An 18234-nucleotide genomic window follows, 5' to 3' on the forward strand; every position below is an offset into this window, starting at 1 on the left:
ACCCCTCAGAAGCCATTTTTGGATAAGCCAGACCAAAGATCTAAATATGGGGAAGATTTTGGTGAATGAATGTAATCTAGGGGGAAAAAAAAAAAATATATATATATAGAGAGAGAGGGGGAGAAAGATTGATGGTTTTTAGAAACAAAGTCTGGAGACAGTGCTGGATATTAATTTTGCATTTCCATTTTTAAAGGAATCTGCAAAGCGGATGTTCAGCATCACTTGCTAGATCCTTCACGTTTGCATGGGTGGGAATCTGTATAGTTGATCAGCACTACCTGCTCTCAAGAGGTCATTTCAGAATATACACAGTAAAAAGAACAATTGCCAGTCTTGATCTTCTCATTCTCGCATTCAGGGTACATGCCCCTGGTCTTAAGTCTTTCCTCCCTTCTTCAGAGGTTGACATTTTTTGCATATATTCTTCCTTCATGTTATCTCCCTCTTCCAGTAAGAGGAAATTGCTGAAAGCATCCCGCTTGTTTATACAAGATTCCCTAAGACATTGAACGTCACGTATAAACAAAAATGTATGTTTCCCCACAACTAGACAAATAATTGATAGTAGTAGCCCCAAATACTTCTGTTATTTTATTAAAAATTAATCTTAACAGAATATCCCAAGGCCTGTATCATCATGAGATTTAGCTGGATAAGAGTCTTAAAACATCTAGTCAATCAATCTGTTACAATGCCTTTCACAGAACATCCCATACAAAAATTCAGGCCATCCCCTCCGTCTTAACAGATCACGAGTTTGGGTTTTTTTCAGGTTGTAAAGAAAAAGCAGCGTACAAGAATGGTGGAGTTCTTCATTGATGTGGCAAGAGAATGCTTCAATATTGGAAACTTCAACTCAATGATGGCTATTATCTGTGAGTATCCTTAACACAGATGACAGAAGACACTCCATTTCACAACCTGACAGGCAAGACTCATACTTGCCCGAAATTGGCCGACCACACCAGCACACACGCTTCTACCGGGGCAGAACATACCAGCAACAGATTAACGTGCGCGCGGGTGAATGTTATCTACAACTTTTGTCTGTCGGGCTGAACTGCCTTCCGAGATGCATAGTGCTCAGGAACACACACAGAGTTACGTAGCCCTACATTTTTTTTCAACTCAGTTATTTCTTTCTTTGTCTCTTCACCCTCCGTTCAGCTGGCATGAATCTGAGTCCTGTGGCACGGCTAAAGAAAACTTGGTCCAAGGTCAAAACAGCCAAATTTGATGTTTTAGAGGTATGTATAAATTTTAGACCTTATATAGGAGTCCCCCAAACAGTTTTATCCAAACCTTTGCTGTGACAATATCAGAGACCAGAGAGGCGACTCTGTTAGCAGTCACCAACATATAAACATTAGGGAGAGTATTTCCTGAATCTCAATCTCCCTACTTGCCTGCAAAGAAAAGTGGATGCAAGTTTTCTTTAGGTTGTTTCTTTCTAATGTATTTTTTCCATTCAACATCAAGGTAGTTTTCACCCAAGCAAATGCTGTTTTGCTACCCTAAAACTAATTGGAGTACTCCATCTAGCGGAGACCTGAATGAAAACAAAACTTCATCGGAATAGTCATCAGAAAGATTGGTGACAGCAAGTTAGAATGTTGGGGGGGTTGCAACAGTCATTTATTATTTCCTTTCAGTCTTCAATTAACCATTGAAGCAAAGCACAGATGTAAAGCCAGTACAGAACCCTCCTCTCAAACAAGACCTGATCAGTGTAAGGTGCTCCGTCTTGGAAGTTCTAAAAGAGGCCCAATGGATTCATAAAGAATGAACTCTCTGATAGTTAGATCAAAGCTTTCTGTTTTTAGGAAAACATATTACTTGACTGCCTTTTTTCCCCCCCCCGGTCATAAAAACAGCATCACATGGATCCATCCAGCAACTTTTGTAATTACCGCACAGCCCTGCAAGGAGCTGCACAGCGATCTCAGACTGCCAACAGCAATCGAGAGAAAATAGTCATCCCAGTCTTCAACCTGTTTATTAAAGACATCTACTTTCTGCACAAAATACACACGAACCGCTTGCCCAACGGGCAGATAAACTTCAAGGTAGGACTTTGCTATTACAGAAATTGTGATGCTAGTTAAACATTGAACATTACAAACATTTGCCGGTTCTGATTTAGACAGAAAGAGGTATCATTATCCAGGGGAAATGATGTCACCCATTTCTGTGAAAGCTAGTGTTTGCCATCGCCATCTTTATATTACATATCCAGCAAATCCACAACTGCATATACAGAAAAGAATCACATAAAACTTCTGGAATGTAATTGCCTTCAGTTAGACGGTTATTTATAAAGTCTACTGAAACAGAGGTTATTTTTTATATTTTTTCATGGGACAGATGCTCTAAAAAAACATAAAACTCAGATAAGCAGAACTCATTGGAGTAACGTTAATTTGTTACCAAAACCGATGCATGAAAAGATTGAGAAGATAATAAAAAATTTCAGAAGCCAAACCCCCAGCATTAAAAATTAGTTAAGTAATACAGAGATAGTCCACTGTTAGCTAATTGGAATGGGAATTTTTTTAAGGAACATTGTACTCATCCAACATTTAAAGTAAAGAACTTGAAATTAAGCAGCATAAGAATTTTAGTGTACCAGGTATGATGGCAGACAAAAAATTTGCTACTCCTTAGCCCTGCACCCTGCCTTATGTTCAGAAGAAATCAGGGAAAGAGACTAACAGATGAGGAACTAGGAGCAAAAACGGGAGATGAAGGAGCAGTAAGAAGAAAGGCTAACAAGGACGAAGGCTACGTAAGGGATATTAAGAGAAGCAGCACGAATACGAACAAGAACGAGAGGCTTAGAAATTGAAAAAAACATCATATTTGAAAGAAGGCAAATATGACTTTAATAATATTCCTTTAATTACCTCATGCAGAAATTCTGGGAAATTTCAAGACAGATTCATGATTTCCTGACATGGAAGCAGGTTGAGTGCCCTTTTGAAAAAGACAAAAAGATCCAGAGCTATCTACTCACAGCACCCATTTATAGTGAAGAAGGTAAAATCCTTTATTGAACGTTCTAGCGAGTCTTCTTGTTGAAATGCAGACAGAATATGCAGATGGAAAAAAAAGCAAAAAAAAAATATTTATAAGTATTGCTTCTGTATCGGCTTCTGATAAGAATAAACTTCATTATAAGTCTGCTAAGTTACAGCTGCTATATTGCACTTTATTTTTTTCCAGTTAAAGAACCCATGTATCTAATTGTTCTAATTTTATTTACTAGCTCTGTTCATTGCATCCTTTGAGAGTGAAGGTCCAGAAAACCACATGGAAAAAGACAGCTGGAAAACACTCAGGTACGAAGCTTCCTCAGAACATGACTCTTTTTGCAGACCTACGCAGGCACGTGATCAGTAGCTTCCTCCCTCCTCTTTGCATACTTGCTTAGGTCCATTTTGGCCCAAATAGAATCAATTTTTCTTCTTCAAAATCCAAATTTGAAAAACATTCAGTAGGGCTTGGATTTTGATACAGCTTTTCCAGCCAGATCAGTTCAGGCTGTGAGACTACTGCTGGGACTACGAAAGGGAATATGCTTTGCTACAGACGTAGATTCTTTTACTGTTATTTGATAGCCTAGACAGTTTTCAGACACACTTTTCTCAGGAAAACAAATATATAGATATACTAAGAAGGCGCTATCATTTATTATACCTATGCACTTCCAAATCTTATAAAAGGATGAAAGTTTATACCAATATTCTTAATTTTCAGCCTGCTCTTAAGGGAGAAAGTCTCAGTGACTCCTCCTCCCTCCGAGAGGGGGGAGCACCTCTTCCATGTACATGATGAGATCGATTAATTCAACTGGGATTTCTTCTAATACTGAGGCCGCTGCAGAAAGAGAGATTTAGACCTTTGTAAATCACGTTAAACACTTAGATTTGCCATATCTTTACCAGATAAAAGAGTGAATGAAGCCTATGTGTCCTGAGCTGCAGCTGAGCTACATTATGACTGTATTGTCCCTGATGGGACGCCGTTTCCCAGTGAACCCAATGACTTTTAGGAAGCCCACGTAAGCTTTTGGCTTGTAACAACCATCAATGTACCTTGTGTTAAATCCTAGGCTATTCAGCAAGCAATAGTTTAGGGTGACAGAGAAACACACATTAATTTGCTTCAGCACACCTTAAGTACCTGAAGTAGTGTTACAAAAATTGAATTTTCATTTTAAGTCAGCATCTTTATTGGAATTTGTAGATGCATCCCAGTTTATAGCGGCTGAAAAACCTATCCCTGAAGCAAGGCTTCCAGCTAACAATGCGAGAGAGATCTACTGCCAACCTCCACCAAAACTGTAAAACTTTTTTTATTACAATAGAAGAGATAATTATTTTATTAATTCTTATTCTAGGACAACTCTGCTTAATAGAGCCTGAGGATTTTGGATCTGATCCGCAGACTTTGAAGCACATTGAATGAACACGTTTTTACAACCTGAAAGACTTGGACTGAGCTAAGAAAGACCTCACTGGCTGAGGTCTGTTTTGTATATACAGTAACTTTTATGAAATAAAATGTGGTAAATATTTCACATGTCAACCTTAAGGCACTTAAGTGAAGGGTTTTGGTTTTTTATTTTAAATATAAGGGCAGGGCCCTGTTCTCAGAGATGAAATGTGTTGCGGGAGATGGTATCCCTGGGGAAATCTTATTCTATCAGCATCCACATTTTTAATTTTTTATTACTTCCACCAAAATAAAAATTAAAACACACATCCCAACTAAAGCCAGTGTTCAGGTTAAATACTCCATTGGACCAGTATCCTACAGAACACTCAACTTGTCTCTCTAGCTTTGAAGCGAAGGGTCTCCTTCAAATCGGCGATGCCACCCACACGTGTTAGCGAGTGTTTGTAGAGTCAAGGCCTTAGACAGCTGCAGTAAGCGCGTTCCTCTCCTACATCAGAAAATAGTGCCTTACAAGGTACTGATACCGTTTAGTGTACCTTCTATTACGCTGGACTGGAAGTAAAGAAAATAAAAATATGGATGTCTCAAAACCAGCTACAATGTACTTTTTAAATAAAACGGAGAATATGGCACATGAAGTAGAGTATACCTGCCTGTAACATTGATGGTGCAGCAAACATATTTTTGTTACACGATTTGAAGAGGTAAGATGGGGTAACTGCTGGGGGATGTGCGTTTGTGTGTGAGTATGTGTGCGTGCACGTGTGAAGATGCACACATGTCTAAGTTTTAATACTTCTGGGAACTATCCTTTAAATTCTGGCTGTCAGAGTAGTTTGTGTTTTCCTTTCTTAAAATCAGGGATTTTTTTTGTTGTTTTGTTTAAGAGAAGGATGTCTAACCTAGATTATCTCTGCAAAACAGGCTCAATATGTTTTTTTGGAAAATAAAAATCATATTTGAGCTAGGGAGAGGGAAGTAAACTCAGATGTCCGATTTGAAGTTAAGGCTAAGACTTCTGAGGAAGCTTAAGAAGAGTTCATTACAACTGAACTGGTCATTTAATTCTCTTGGTTCCTTTGAAAACGCTAGTCTGCACTTACAGACAATTAAAGCAAAGACCAACTGGTGATGCAAGCTTCTTCTAGTATTTTGCAAGCCACGGTTAACTGTCTGGGCCAGAACCCATTGAAATCTAAGGGGAAAACACCAGAAGAAATTGGTCAAACCTTTGAACCCAGGTCAGTACCAAAATTAGAGGTGATCTGTAAACCTGCTGGTGCTTACCATTTCTAATTTCTCCTTTTAGTCTTAGAGTTCATACCTAATTTGGCTATCCAAACGAGCACCTGAGGAGCTTCTGTTAAGACTCAAGGTATTCATTTCCAGGAAAAAAAAAACCACCCCAAACCATACTTCAAGACTTATTGCAGAGATCAGGTGAGAAAGTAAGAATGAAAAAAAAAAAAAATAGACTTGGATTAAAACCTCTTTCATCTAATGAACAAATTATTACCCGTGAATATCTGCTGTCCTTTCCAGTTGCTGTTCTCTTCAGGGTTGAGGACTGGATATTTGTAAAGATATGACTTGAGCCAGACAGTTAGATAATTATTTTTTTTAGTATTTTACTTTTTATACAAGGCCCTTGAGTTTACAGAGGTTACAGCCTCCCTTCTAGAGCCTTGCAGAGGACCTCTGCACAAGCTTCTTTAAAAATTATCAACTTTAAGTTAGATGGTGGGTTTTTTTCTTATTCTGCCTTCTGTTGAAGAAGGGGCAAGACTTGCTGGACCGAGGGTCTGCTTTATTCCAGTCCAGTAGACTCTTCTCGCTGAGTGCCTACAACCAAGAGCAGTGCCACCGTTTCATGTAGCATCTGCGATCACTTAGTAGATATTATTTATTGTATTTGCCCTGCAGTATGGTGAAAAATTAAAGAGCCTTCCCTCTCTCCCTGTTCCATTCCCCCCCTTGCCAAATACTTAAAATTAGAAGAGTAAGTTGGGGTAAGGGAGGGAGAAAAATCAACATTTTGCTATTCCCATAGCATTGACGTCAAAGAGAAAAAGCAAGTTACGCCACAAAGGAGGAAGCAGAAGAATACTAACTGTTAACAAAAACAGCCCAGAAAGGGGGAAGGAATAATTCTTATGATCTGCTGCTATTTTTCCTGTGCTGAAGTACTGACCTTCAGCCATGGATTAGAGTAAGAATATTTATACTGTATTATTACAGTGTTTTGCACTTTCAGAGATGTTCTAGCTAGTAACATTGTCGGACACTATAAGAAGGATTGTATATCAGCTTTGTTTATGTAATTGAAATTTAAAAGGGATGCTTAAAATTTAAGAAAAAATATATATTTGAAATGCAATTTTAGAACACTTTCTGTAAATGTATAGAAAAGCTTTCACATGAATGTGCACTTCACCAGTCAATCAGTCCTCGTATATACTTGAAATCAATGCAGTATCCACATTGGTTCCTTTTCTTTTTCCTCCCTCAGTTTGATACATTCCTTAAATACTGTGTTTTGCTATTCTGAGCTGAAATGCTAAATATAAAGCTGTACCATAAAGCAGGATATTCCGTGTTTGACTGGATGTGCTTGCATTAATAAAAAAAAAAAAAAAAAGAAAATAACTGGCTTAACTTTTTCCATGGTTATTTTGCACTTGCATACTGATCAAGCCACAAACCAGCAGCAACTAAGCTATAGTCCCAGTGAGCCAACTTGTTACTGACTTAGAAAGATGCCTTTGTTGGAAGACCGTTAAATATTTCATAAAGTAAGAGCAACACTAAGCCAACAACATGCTGCCACTTCTAACGTGCTCTCTGTAACAGTATTTTTTGTATTTGATACCGGGTCTCTGCTACAGCGTATTTTTATTTTCGCAGTGAAAGCGATTAACAGTTTCACTGTGTAGAAATATTTTGTGTGTCCCAAGAGGTTTTTTTGTTTCTTTTTTTTTTTTTTTTGCACATATTTATCCTTGCACATACTTATCCCTGTTAAGAAGCAAGCACAGAGACATTTGCTGGCAGCAGCACACCACAGGCTTTCCTGTAGCAAGACTCCGTTGACATTTCAACGCTCCCAGACTTTTGGTTGCGACCACTACCCTTTCTCATGCCTGACTTTACAGAAGCAGGGCCACTTCTCCAAGGTCACACAGGGACTAGACAAGCACAGGGCTGTGAGGAAAATCCAGCTTTCCTAACGCGCTGCCCCGGTGCTACCCACGCTACCTCCCCTCTCAGGGATATAAGCCTTAAAAAAGCCATTAGTGCTGGAGCTCTGCAGGTCCCAAAAGCATCTCTAATCTGTCAAAAACTCTCCAGGCAAATTGTTTTGGTAGCCAGACATCCACAACAGACTCCCAGAGCAGAACCCTGCTACTTTCAGTCATCATGGCTCATTAGAAAAGATAATGATGTTTACCAGCATTAAGAGGATCAAGCAGACAAGAATCTTCCTGATGGCCAGTTCACACTCATAATTAATATGCATATTACACCCTTGAAAACTCACTTCCAATTATGTCCCATCCAGTCATTAAGATAAATTAGCTATTTACAGAGGAATCGGAGTAAACAATAAAATTGCTTTCCAGGCACTTTACTGCCATTAGAGCAGTAACTCAGTGCCAGTAAGATATCTTTAGTTATAGTAGCAGCAACTTGATTTATCAAGTTAATAGTTCCCAAGAAACAGCTGGCTTCCACTAAATAATTCATGTAGCAAAATTCAGCTGACTAGCCAGCTGACAATTGATATTAGCACATCTTTTGGAGATAAATCAGTAATTCTGAGGACATGCAGACAGATCTTCTCTCTTTAGTCTGCAACGTTTATAGTTTTATCAGGGCAACCCCAGCTTCCTGACTAACCAGAGAAGCCTGCAAAAAGCATACAGAAGCACAGTTTTGTCCTACAGTTCTCTGCAGCCATTTAAATAGGGCTGTGCAGACACCAAATATTTATTATTTTTTTAAAAAAATAATTAAAATTTAATTGAATTAAACAAAAAAATCACATTGCAGAAAGACTTAATCAAAAACCCTTAGTGCCTGCTATCGAGGAATTTTCCAGGCCAGTGAGCATGCAAGTATTAGCAATAGTTGCTTTCAAATTCTCCCTCCCTTGCTGGTCCCTGGAGAGGCAGAGGGATCCAGGTGTGCTTTGGGGACTCAGCACATACCCACAAGCCTCCGACAGAGGCTCGCCTTCCTCCACTGGCCCCCAGAGCGGGCCTTGGAGCACAGAAATGACATTTGAGGGTGTATTTCTGCAGTAGTTTGCAGGTAGAATCTAAAGTGTAACCAGTTCTGTAATGCTACTCACAATGGCAAAGAATTTAAATGTTTCCAATATTTCCAACGTTACAAGCAATTTCTAACACCCGCGTTTTTGTGGCTTCTTGATACCACATTCAGCTTTGGCACAGAAAATGGATGCAGTTAAGACTGGTACAAAATAACGGTGGGATATTAGTTTATTTCCATAATGAAATACTAAAAAGCAGTCAAGACCTATGTCACACAGGGAGCACTGACAGTCTCAGACAGGTACTCTGTCTTCTGCTCAAGAGGTGTGATGAGGAAGAAATTCAAACCATCAGAAAATGTAACATTAATTAAAAATACTAAGCCAATAAATACACTGTTTCTAATCTACTAGGATGCTTAGTTTATATTAAGAATACTTAGGCTTCTAACAACTAATAATAAATAGCACTTCTATATAAAAAGTTCTGCAAGTTTGCATTTGGCAAAACCAGTATACAGTTACTTGAAACCGATCGTAACACCTACCAGAAGGGAACAAAACCAAACCAAAAAAATCCACAAACTACCAACCCCCCCTCAAAACGCAAACAAAACCCCCGCAAGACCCAGGGCTGTTGCCATGCAGGGGATTTCTGTCAAACCCCAACCTCGACACAAGGCACGGGAAGCGCTTCACAGGTTTGAAAGCGAGCCGAGCGCGAGCACCAGCATCACACATCCCCACCTGAGCCGCGTCAAGGAAGAGGTAGCTTTAAATTTCGCAGAAATTTGCTTCCGATACTTCTAATCTTATCTAGCTTCTTCAGATTAAGCAGGTATTAACGTTAATTAATTCTGCTTGGAGGCAGAGGTCCAATGAGATGCAACAGAATCTCATTACACAGACAGAAAAGTCCTTAATATCTTTTAAATCACTGTCTCAATTAAAGGCCTCTCCTAATTCTGAGGGCATTTGAATTCCAAGAATCCTGCTATCCATCAGCGTCGACACTGGAAGTTTCCTTTTAAATATTTGAACAATATCCAGTTGTCTACGTTCAATTTAAATAAGATATTACTGACGACACCCCACCTCCCCAAATATCCGTTAGAACAGAGGAGTGCAATGTATCACCAGCTGCAGCAGGAGCGTGCCCCGGCGCTGGGCCAGCACACCTCTACGGGATTGGTTTGACCGACGTCCCCATCGCTTACGGCACTAGCGGGATTTAATGGAACGTCGAACTATTTGAGCCTGCGGACATTACAGTTCACTGCTGAAGAACTCATCTCAATTTAAACCAAACACACACACTCCTAAAACGCTTCAAAAACATAAAATCCAAGTAACGAGTAAATCCATAAATCCAAGGAAATCTGATTTTTTTTCCTAGACACTTCATCTCATGTTACTTCTCAGAAATTTCACACCATCCCAGTACCCCAAGAAGAATTTCACAAGAACCCAGCAACCAAAAAGTCACTTTGACAAGATTTTAAAAGCAAACAAACACAGAAAAAACCCTCGACAGCTGCTCTACACAGGCTGCACCAGGTAGACTGAACGCCATCCCAGCCGACCCCGATGACCGCACGGCCCGGACCCACACGCTGGGGCAGCCTGAGCTGCCACCCACCTCCAAGCTCCTCTCCAGAGCATACCTGAGCACCCAGAAACTGCAAAGGGTTGTGTTTTTTGGTTGGTTTTTTTTTCTTCAAGCTATCCCTTAAATATGATCATTTTCCCCACGGCTCATAACGAAGTAGTCTGAGAAAGCCACAGGAAAGCCAGGCAAGACCTCAGGCTCTCCAGGGGGCAAAGCCACCACTGCACTCAGCAGCTCCTGGTCCCACCACTCCCACCGCCTAGTAGCTCCCAGTCCCACCATTCCCACCACTCGGCAGCTCCCAGTCCCACAGCCCTCGCTGTCGACCCCAGCAGCTCCCGCTCCCACCACCCATCTCCCCCACCTTCACCACGCTGCGCAAACCCGCACCGCTGCCGCTGGCAGGAGAAACTCGGCTGCCCGAGCACACTCGCCTTCAGCGGGAGCCAGCCGGGCTGTACACCACATCTGCGAAGGCTGTTTTATAGCCTCGACGTTAAATTTTATTTTACTCCGGAGATAGATATATTTCTTTTTAAAAGAGCACTTCCAGCAGGAGTCTGAGAACGCTCAGGTGCCGGCAAAGAGCACGTGCGCCCCCCACGGACACGTAAATGCCAAAGCAATTGCAAAAAATAATAAAAAAAAAGAATTAGTTGCTGGAATTTTTAAGATCAGACACCACCACAATCATAAACACAAGATCATCTCGAAAGGAGCTCGGTAAGCCACCAGCATGGCACACAGCAGCAATGAGTTAAGACCTGCTTTTATGCACAATTCAAGTTGACTGCAAAGCATCCTGCCTACGGTAGGAGATTACAAACAGGCTTTAACTAAGTTAACTTGCATCAGCAAGATTTTGCAGCAGTTGGAGCAAAAGATGAGAGGATACAGACCAAGAGGCTCAAGTCACACAAGACGCACAAGTCCTGCGGCTACAAGGCAGCCTCGAAACTGTCAGGGTTAAAAACACTCCTGAAAAATTCACCACACCAGGTACAAACTTACAGCAGCTCCAACAAACCAGCTACACCACCCCAGGCGCCTGTCTAGGCACCGCATTTCAAGTTCAGAGGGGCTTATTTCACCTACCCCAGGACCACGCTAAGCAAAACAGGGCTGCACTTTAATGCAGCCTTATACAAACTTTGAGGCTTCAGCGTAAGAGGGATTTAACATCCCCCCTTCAGTCCAGAAGTGCTGCTGCTGCACGGTACTGCCGTACGGCTCCCAGCCACGACGGCTGCTCTTCACACCCTGCACAGCAAGAAGCGCACAAGGCATCCCAATAAAAAAAGAAGGAAGCCATTCCCTTCTTGGTGCAAGCCCGGAGAAGCATAGCCCAGAAAAAATCAATAAAACATTTACCTTATTCTAAGCCAGGAGAGATACCATGTCACTTGGGGAAGAAGTAGAACCTTTCTCTGCCAGCTTTGGGGGCCAAATGAGAGAGGCCAATTACTCCACAAGGCCTAATTAAGCACACAGCTGCCATCACTACCACAAACAGCACCAGCTGTGGCCAAGGTAGCCCCGCTCGGCGGTGGCAGGGGGTGAGCCAAGGAGCTCCCTTCCAGCCTGGGGGACAGCCCTGCCCCCCAGGATCCTACAGGAGCTGTGGGACCCGCCGCCCAGCTGAAGCGAATTTGCAAGGGGCCGAGGCAATCATGATGCTGGAACGGAAACCAGCTGGGGGTGCTCGCACCGGCCCGCTGGGGGGTGCTGGCAGAGGGGTGCTTGCACCAGCCCACTCCCAGGTGCGCCCTGATGGCTGCAACGGCCACCCAGCTCCCCTGCACCTCTTGCCAGGGCACATTAAGAAAAACTGATGCTCTAACAATAAAAGCAGAGGTCTGCAGAGCCGGTGCAACCACAAAAGTGTAAAAAGCAGCATTTTATCCTAGTACCCTTTGCCGTAAAGCTTTTCCAGTGAAGACAGCGGTGGAGCCCTTCTGTTTGCCAGCAGCCAGACCGGACAAGGAGACAAGCATCATGGGGCCATGAAGCAAACGCTGCTTGACTTTAGCCATAGCCCCATGCTCCTTGTCCTAACTTCACAGCCGAGTAAAACCAGAATGACTCACGTCTCCCAGATGTAGCTGGGGATCTCTCACACAGCAAGGGCAGCTCAGGGAAACGGAAGCGAAACCCACCTGGGCTGCACAGAAAGCTTTTATCCTTCCACCGATGCAGCACTCCACAAGTTACCGCATTTATGCTGAATCACCATTTTAAGGCTGTTGGAAGTTCTTTTCCTTTTATGGACCAATGTGACAAAGCAAAAAGTTGTTTTATTTTATTGAGAAGTTTATATTTTGGCATACACTAAAAACTGCAATTTAAATATACATCCGCGCTCAGACACAAGTAGTTAGGGGCTTACCCACCACTTCTCTTCCCCTCCTTACGCAACTCTCCAGTCTTAAATCCATTTTACAAAGAAGTTTTGAGTTTCATAGGTGTGTGTATTTCACAAGCCTTTACGAAACTGGAAAAAAAAGCCACTATTTTCTTCTTGATGCAGTGGACCCAGAGCTAAGTATTGCCTTGTACTTCTTCCACCTTTTGATCTGTGTTTTCTGATTGTCCCCACCCATATCAGCTAGCTCCATCGAATGACATATTTTTAAACCAAATCAGGTTTGTGATTTCAAAAGTACAACCTGAATCCATTCCTGTAAAGGGTCTAACGTGAAAGGGGGTCCTGAACTAATCTCATTTTAACTTCCCTTAATCAAGAATGCTTCCCCTTCCCTAGGCAGACTGCAAGTTCCTTAGGAAAAGCTACAATTAATGCAGCTAGCACGCAACAGCTGAAAAAAACATAATAATTACTTCTCTAATTCAGTAGAACATGCTCCTATTTAAACAGATGTTACTATATTTACTACTCTAATGCTAAAACTCCGTGACTCCTCCAGGAAAACACAGCTGGCTTCTTACACTTGGCCCACAGCTTATAAAAGGGGAACAGTGCATTATAGAAACAGCATCTGTCAAAACACAAAGCCGTGGCCCAACACTTGGCCACGTAACCCCAGCGCCGACCCTGGGCAGATGGTTGGTTCCAACTCCAAAGCGTAATATCTTCATTTATCTTTGCAGAGCCCCAGCGGCAGCAGCCCCAGCTGAGCAGTGCGGGCTGCATCGTCCCTCTGCAGGCAGAGGACGCCCTGGGAAAGCAGAGAGCAGGTCTCCACCGGCGAGCCAGCGATGGTCTGTGCGTGGCAAACACCCGTTTCTGGCACCCTGGACATGGGGTGACGTGTGGCTGTAGCTCTGCACCACCCGCAGCCGCCAGCCTGGGACCAGACCCTTCACCAACATTTTCCAGCCATTTAGCCAGATCTATGCCTAAAGCAACATGCAGAGTAGATTTTATTAATCAAGAGAGAGGATTTTTGTATTTGAAACGTGACTAATCTCCTCCCTTTCTTGGATGAGGTTAGGAAACACCCCCAAGGAAGAGTTACAAGTTTTACCGGGGAGGAGCAAACCTTCCCAGTGTTACAGCACATGGCAGCAGGCAGAAACCAGCCATGCGGCTATACGACCACGCACGCTCTGTGCCAAAACACACCGAGGGGGTCAGTATACTCCAGGAACGCAAGTCACTTGTAAACTCACTTTATAATAAAGGCATATCCATTATTTCTGTTCCAGTTCCATGAGAGAGCAGAAGCAGTGGTGTGCAATCAAACACTGGGTATGGGGAACCGTTCTGAATTGCTGCTTTTTGCCAAGAACTTCGTTGACACATTACGACAAATACAGAAATAAAAAGAATAAGCCTGATCCGTAGCACGGAGTTCATAAACTTTGTGGTTTGAAGCCACTTCTCAGAAGTGGTAAAGAGCAGAGAGCAGCTCCTGCCGAGGCCGGCAGCTCCCATCCCGCTGCGGGGTCCGGCCGCTGGGTTTTCCTTTGGGGCATCCCCTTGCCGGGCATCCCCACCCAGCCCCACCAGCTCCTGCCTCCCGGAGCTCTGCGGCTGGAGCTGATAAGGGGCTGAAGGCTTTAAGGCACAGAGTTGGAAGAAATAAGAGAGAGGCCGTATCAAAAGAAAACCAGGCTGGGTTAGTAAGGAGGGCAGCACACGCAGGGAGAAGAAACACAGTACAAGTAACACGATGTGAGATTTAAAGCGGTGAAGAAAAGAGCCATAGCAGTCTTCAGGGTATAATCTATTTATACAGCTCATGTAACTTCTTTCAGGTATGCTAAGGACTTGGGCAAAGCAAACGTGATAAAAAAAAAAAATTGATAATTTTTTTCTGTCTGATGCAGGGCCAGAGACTCGGCTTTGTGTTCCCTGCTCAGGAGCACAATTAAGTGTCAGTGCCACCCACAGCCCCACAGAAAACACTCAATCAGTTCACTTGGGGTAATGCAGCAGTAACTGCTAACAACTGCAAAACTGGAGTCCTGAAATGGGCTCTACCCCTGCCTTTCCCTGAGACCGTGGTGGAGAAGCAAGAAAAAGTGAAGCGCTTCCAGAGGACTTTTTGCCTGAAAAACTCCCAAAGAATGATGAAAAGTAGAACAGACCAGGAAAGCAGTCACCCCGCAGTGATCTCATGATGTATTTGCATAAATCCGAGTAACTTTCGGAGCAGTACACTGAACAGAATCATACTCTGTGATGCGCAGGCGTCAGCCTTTTCTGTGTCTGTTTTGGGATTACTAGGAATATACAAGGCATCCTGTACTCTTCTGGGGAATCCCTGTTGAAATAGACAAAATAATCCACCCATGTAATATTCATCAGTTAGCTCAGTGAAGGCCTTGCTTACAGGAAAACACTGCACCTTATTTTGAGAAAAAATACTTATTAATCCATTAAGGGACAATCATCATCTAAAGTAATGATTTTAGATATCTTTTTTTAACTAAACAGTCAAAGCTCATAGCCTAGCCCAAAAGCAAAAGTAAAAATGCGTGAGAGTTATAATAAAAGCTATTTTAAGACTGAATTAAAAGCTGTAAATTTAAGATAGTTGTTTGTAATTTCTCAACCAATTAAATCATAATTTAGAAACAAATGAGTAGGTAAAATGATAAATCATCAGGGAACACGAACTGTACATCATGAGTAATAATTCCCTGGAAGTGCAAAATTTTACACCGTGAATAACAGCTTTTAATTAAAGGAACGCTTCATTTCCGATGTCAAAGTTTCTAACAAGCTGCCCCACCACCTGTAAAGTACTATTAGAGCTGAGCATTTTCCTGCTGTAAACTTTCTACAGGCTGTTGGTGGTAAAACCATCTCCGCTGCAGACGCACGCAGCGAGGCGCGTGTACCGAATCCAGTACCACACGGCAGCAAAATATATCCCAGGAGATTGCATGCTTAAAATTATTCTTCTTGTTCTTCCAGCCACTGGGCTGCGAGTACCTTGCACTGACTTACCACAGCGCACAGCCTGTACCAGGTTCTGGCTTCGGTGACAGCTGCAACAGGCGATGGCTGCCCACACACCCCCAGGCGGCCCAGCCGACGTGTGCCACAGCAACGTGCTCTTACGCAGGCAGTTATCGCAGGGAGCTGAGCTGCAGCAAGAGAAAGACCAGGTCTCCAAGGGCCCCTGAAAACTCAGTCATCAAAGAATCAGTCATTCAGACCGCTCGTGTCAATACCCAACCCTGCCAGTAACTATTTCCAAGAGCCCTGACTTCCTTTTAACCCCAATGCATTCACTTCCACATTTGGGGATGACGAATGGAAAATAAGTTTTCAAAAGTGGTTCCTGTTGACTGAGTTCAGCTCCAGATTTCCATCCAGGCGGATGCCTTCCACCATCGACAACGCAAACCGCTTTTGATCACGCAGTTGCAGACAGTTGACATGGTTCTCCTTCCTTGCTGCTGACCATAAGCCCAACCACCCAAACAGCCAGATCTCTCACCTTCTGCTACCAGTACCAGTAGTCTGTTGCATTTCCAAAACACAGAAACTGGGACAACTGGATCCTTCTGGGGTAGCGGCTGAGTGGCAAGAGCTGAGCTGCAGCAATACTCAGCACCTCCGCACTACCCCAGCATCCTCTGCAGCCTGTGCCAAGCAGCAGCGGTGGCAGTCAGAGGCATTTTTGATGCTTATTCTTGTGCAGCAGAGCAGTAGAGGCTGAAGTTTTAAGGGCTGGAGTCTCAGTAGAAGGTCCCACTTACATCTTTACCCCAAATCACCACACCTACGTAGCTACTCTTTTCCTCACTGGTACATTTTTGTTAGGAACCACCAAGATACCTTACCCTAAGGTAACATCTGGTGTAAGTTTAAGTTGTCCAGGGTACTAACTCTGCACTTTCATACCTGGTCTGGCTAGATACCCACTTGAGAGGCAAAAATGAGCTGGTTGTACTTCTTGCTGCAAATACTCTTCCTTGAATCTGGCACATCGTCTGCCTTGAAAAATATTATCGTAAAAACTGCAAAATATTATTGTAAAAACTTATTTCAAAAAAACAGCTTAAAACAATTTCTGAAATGCAGAAATTCCATTTATTATATTGAGAATAAGAATTGCAAGAAGTCTTGCAATGCATTCTCTTCACTCTAAGTACAATACAGTACACTGTTCTCCACAATAAGTTACAATAAAGGCAAATTTTATATACATATAAAAAGGATCAGTGCCCAGAACTATTTGCACAGCGTATCTGCTATTCAGAAATCCACCATTTAATTCTTAAGTTGCCTTCAGAATTCTTGAAGCAAACTGGATTTATAAACAGATCTTAATTACCTGGTTTAAGAAGGGTTTTCAACTAATTTCTAAATTCAGTGGAGACCATGCAAATGGCTTAACCCCTGAATTAGCATTCTCAGCATTCATTCTATAAAGAAATGTATTAAAAATGAGGCATGCCATATGGTAGCATATAAGACAACATGGAGAAAAATGACCTGCCTGCATTTAAACTGTTTATGCATTCCAAAATACCCAAAAGGGAAGTAGCGAAGTAGTAGTGCCATTGTACAAGGCACTAATGAGACCACAGCATAATTCTGCTTATGCATGCTCAAAAAAACAAACGGACAAGCAAACAAAAAAACACCAAAAAAAAACCCCCAACCAACAACCCAAACCCCCTAAAACATCCTCAAACTGAAAAAGTGTGAAGAAGAATAAGGCTACTAGGATCATCAGTGGAACAGAGACATTGTATGAAGAAAGACTGTAATAGCACTTGCTTTTTCAGTCACTACAACAGCTAAGAGTATATATGACTGCCTTCCAAAAATGTCAGGAAAATGCCAGAAAGAGAAGAAGAAACCAAAAGGACAATACTGGCATAATAGCAAATGGGCTGCTTGTAAATTTATATGGGAATGAAAAGATGGCTCCTCAATGTAAAGGATGAGATGTACAGGCAGGGCTTCTGAATAAGGGGGGGGGGGGGGGGGAGGGGGGGGGTGCAAAAATCTTTACATGAATGAGTTCAATAGCATTGCTCAGTTTATAGAAGGGATTCTGTGATGTTGCATCTACTGTGGGAAAAGACTCGACCCAGAAACACCCAGCTGGAACATTCCCAACTTGTCTGATACCACCACTGAGATAAGAAGGTGGTGTCTCTTTTGCAGTGTGAAATTACATTACATGCTCTAAAATTCCACTTTAAAAGATTTTCATTCCCCCCCCACCCCCCATGACTTATTCTATATTCAACCATGTAAATGTCAGTTAATACAGGAAACACAGCGCCAAGCCCTTGCTGTGCAATCAGCAACCTGAACAGCTGGCACACCAGCCAGCACGCCCCGCATCCCTTCCACGGTGAGAGTCTTTTTCACACCTTTCTCTTGTTTCTACAATGGGGTGTAAGTGTAGTATCCTTCAAGTCACAGTGCAGTGAGCCATACAGACTGAAAATACTCAAG

General features: G+C 42.5%; 1 protein-coding gene across 3 annotated transcripts in view; it reads left to right on the forward strand.

Annotated features, from left to right (window-relative positions):
- Positions 1 to 7107, forward strand: part of RASGEF1A (RasGEF domain family member 1A) — a 54172-nt gene extending 47065 nt beyond the window's left edge. For all 3 annotated transcript variants that reach the window (XM_055719826.1, XM_055719825.1, XM_055719827.1), the window contains exons 8-13: positions 776 to 878; positions 1171 to 1250; positions 1878 to 2069; positions 2916 to 3039; positions 3269 to 3341; positions 4403 to 7107. In XM_055719826.1, coding sequence (XP_055575801.1) covers positions 776 to 878; positions 1171 to 1250; positions 1878 to 2069; positions 2916 to 3039; positions 3269 to 3341; positions 4403 to 4427 — 597 coding nt within the window. In that variant the 3' untranslated portion in view covers positions 4428 to 7107. The remainder of the gene's footprint in view (positions 1 to 775; positions 879 to 1170; positions 1251 to 1877; positions 2070 to 2915; positions 3040 to 3268; positions 3342 to 4402) is intronic.
- The last annotated feature ends 11127 nt before the right edge of the window (positions 7108 to 18234 follow it).

This window comes from Falco cherrug, chromosome 9 (genome assembly GCF_023634085.1).
Source record: "Falco cherrug isolate bFalChe1 chromosome 9, bFalChe1.pri, whole genome shotgun sequence".
Classification (NCBI taxonomy): domain Eukaryota; kingdom Metazoa; phylum Chordata; class Aves; order Falconiformes; family Falconidae; genus Falco; species Falco cherrug.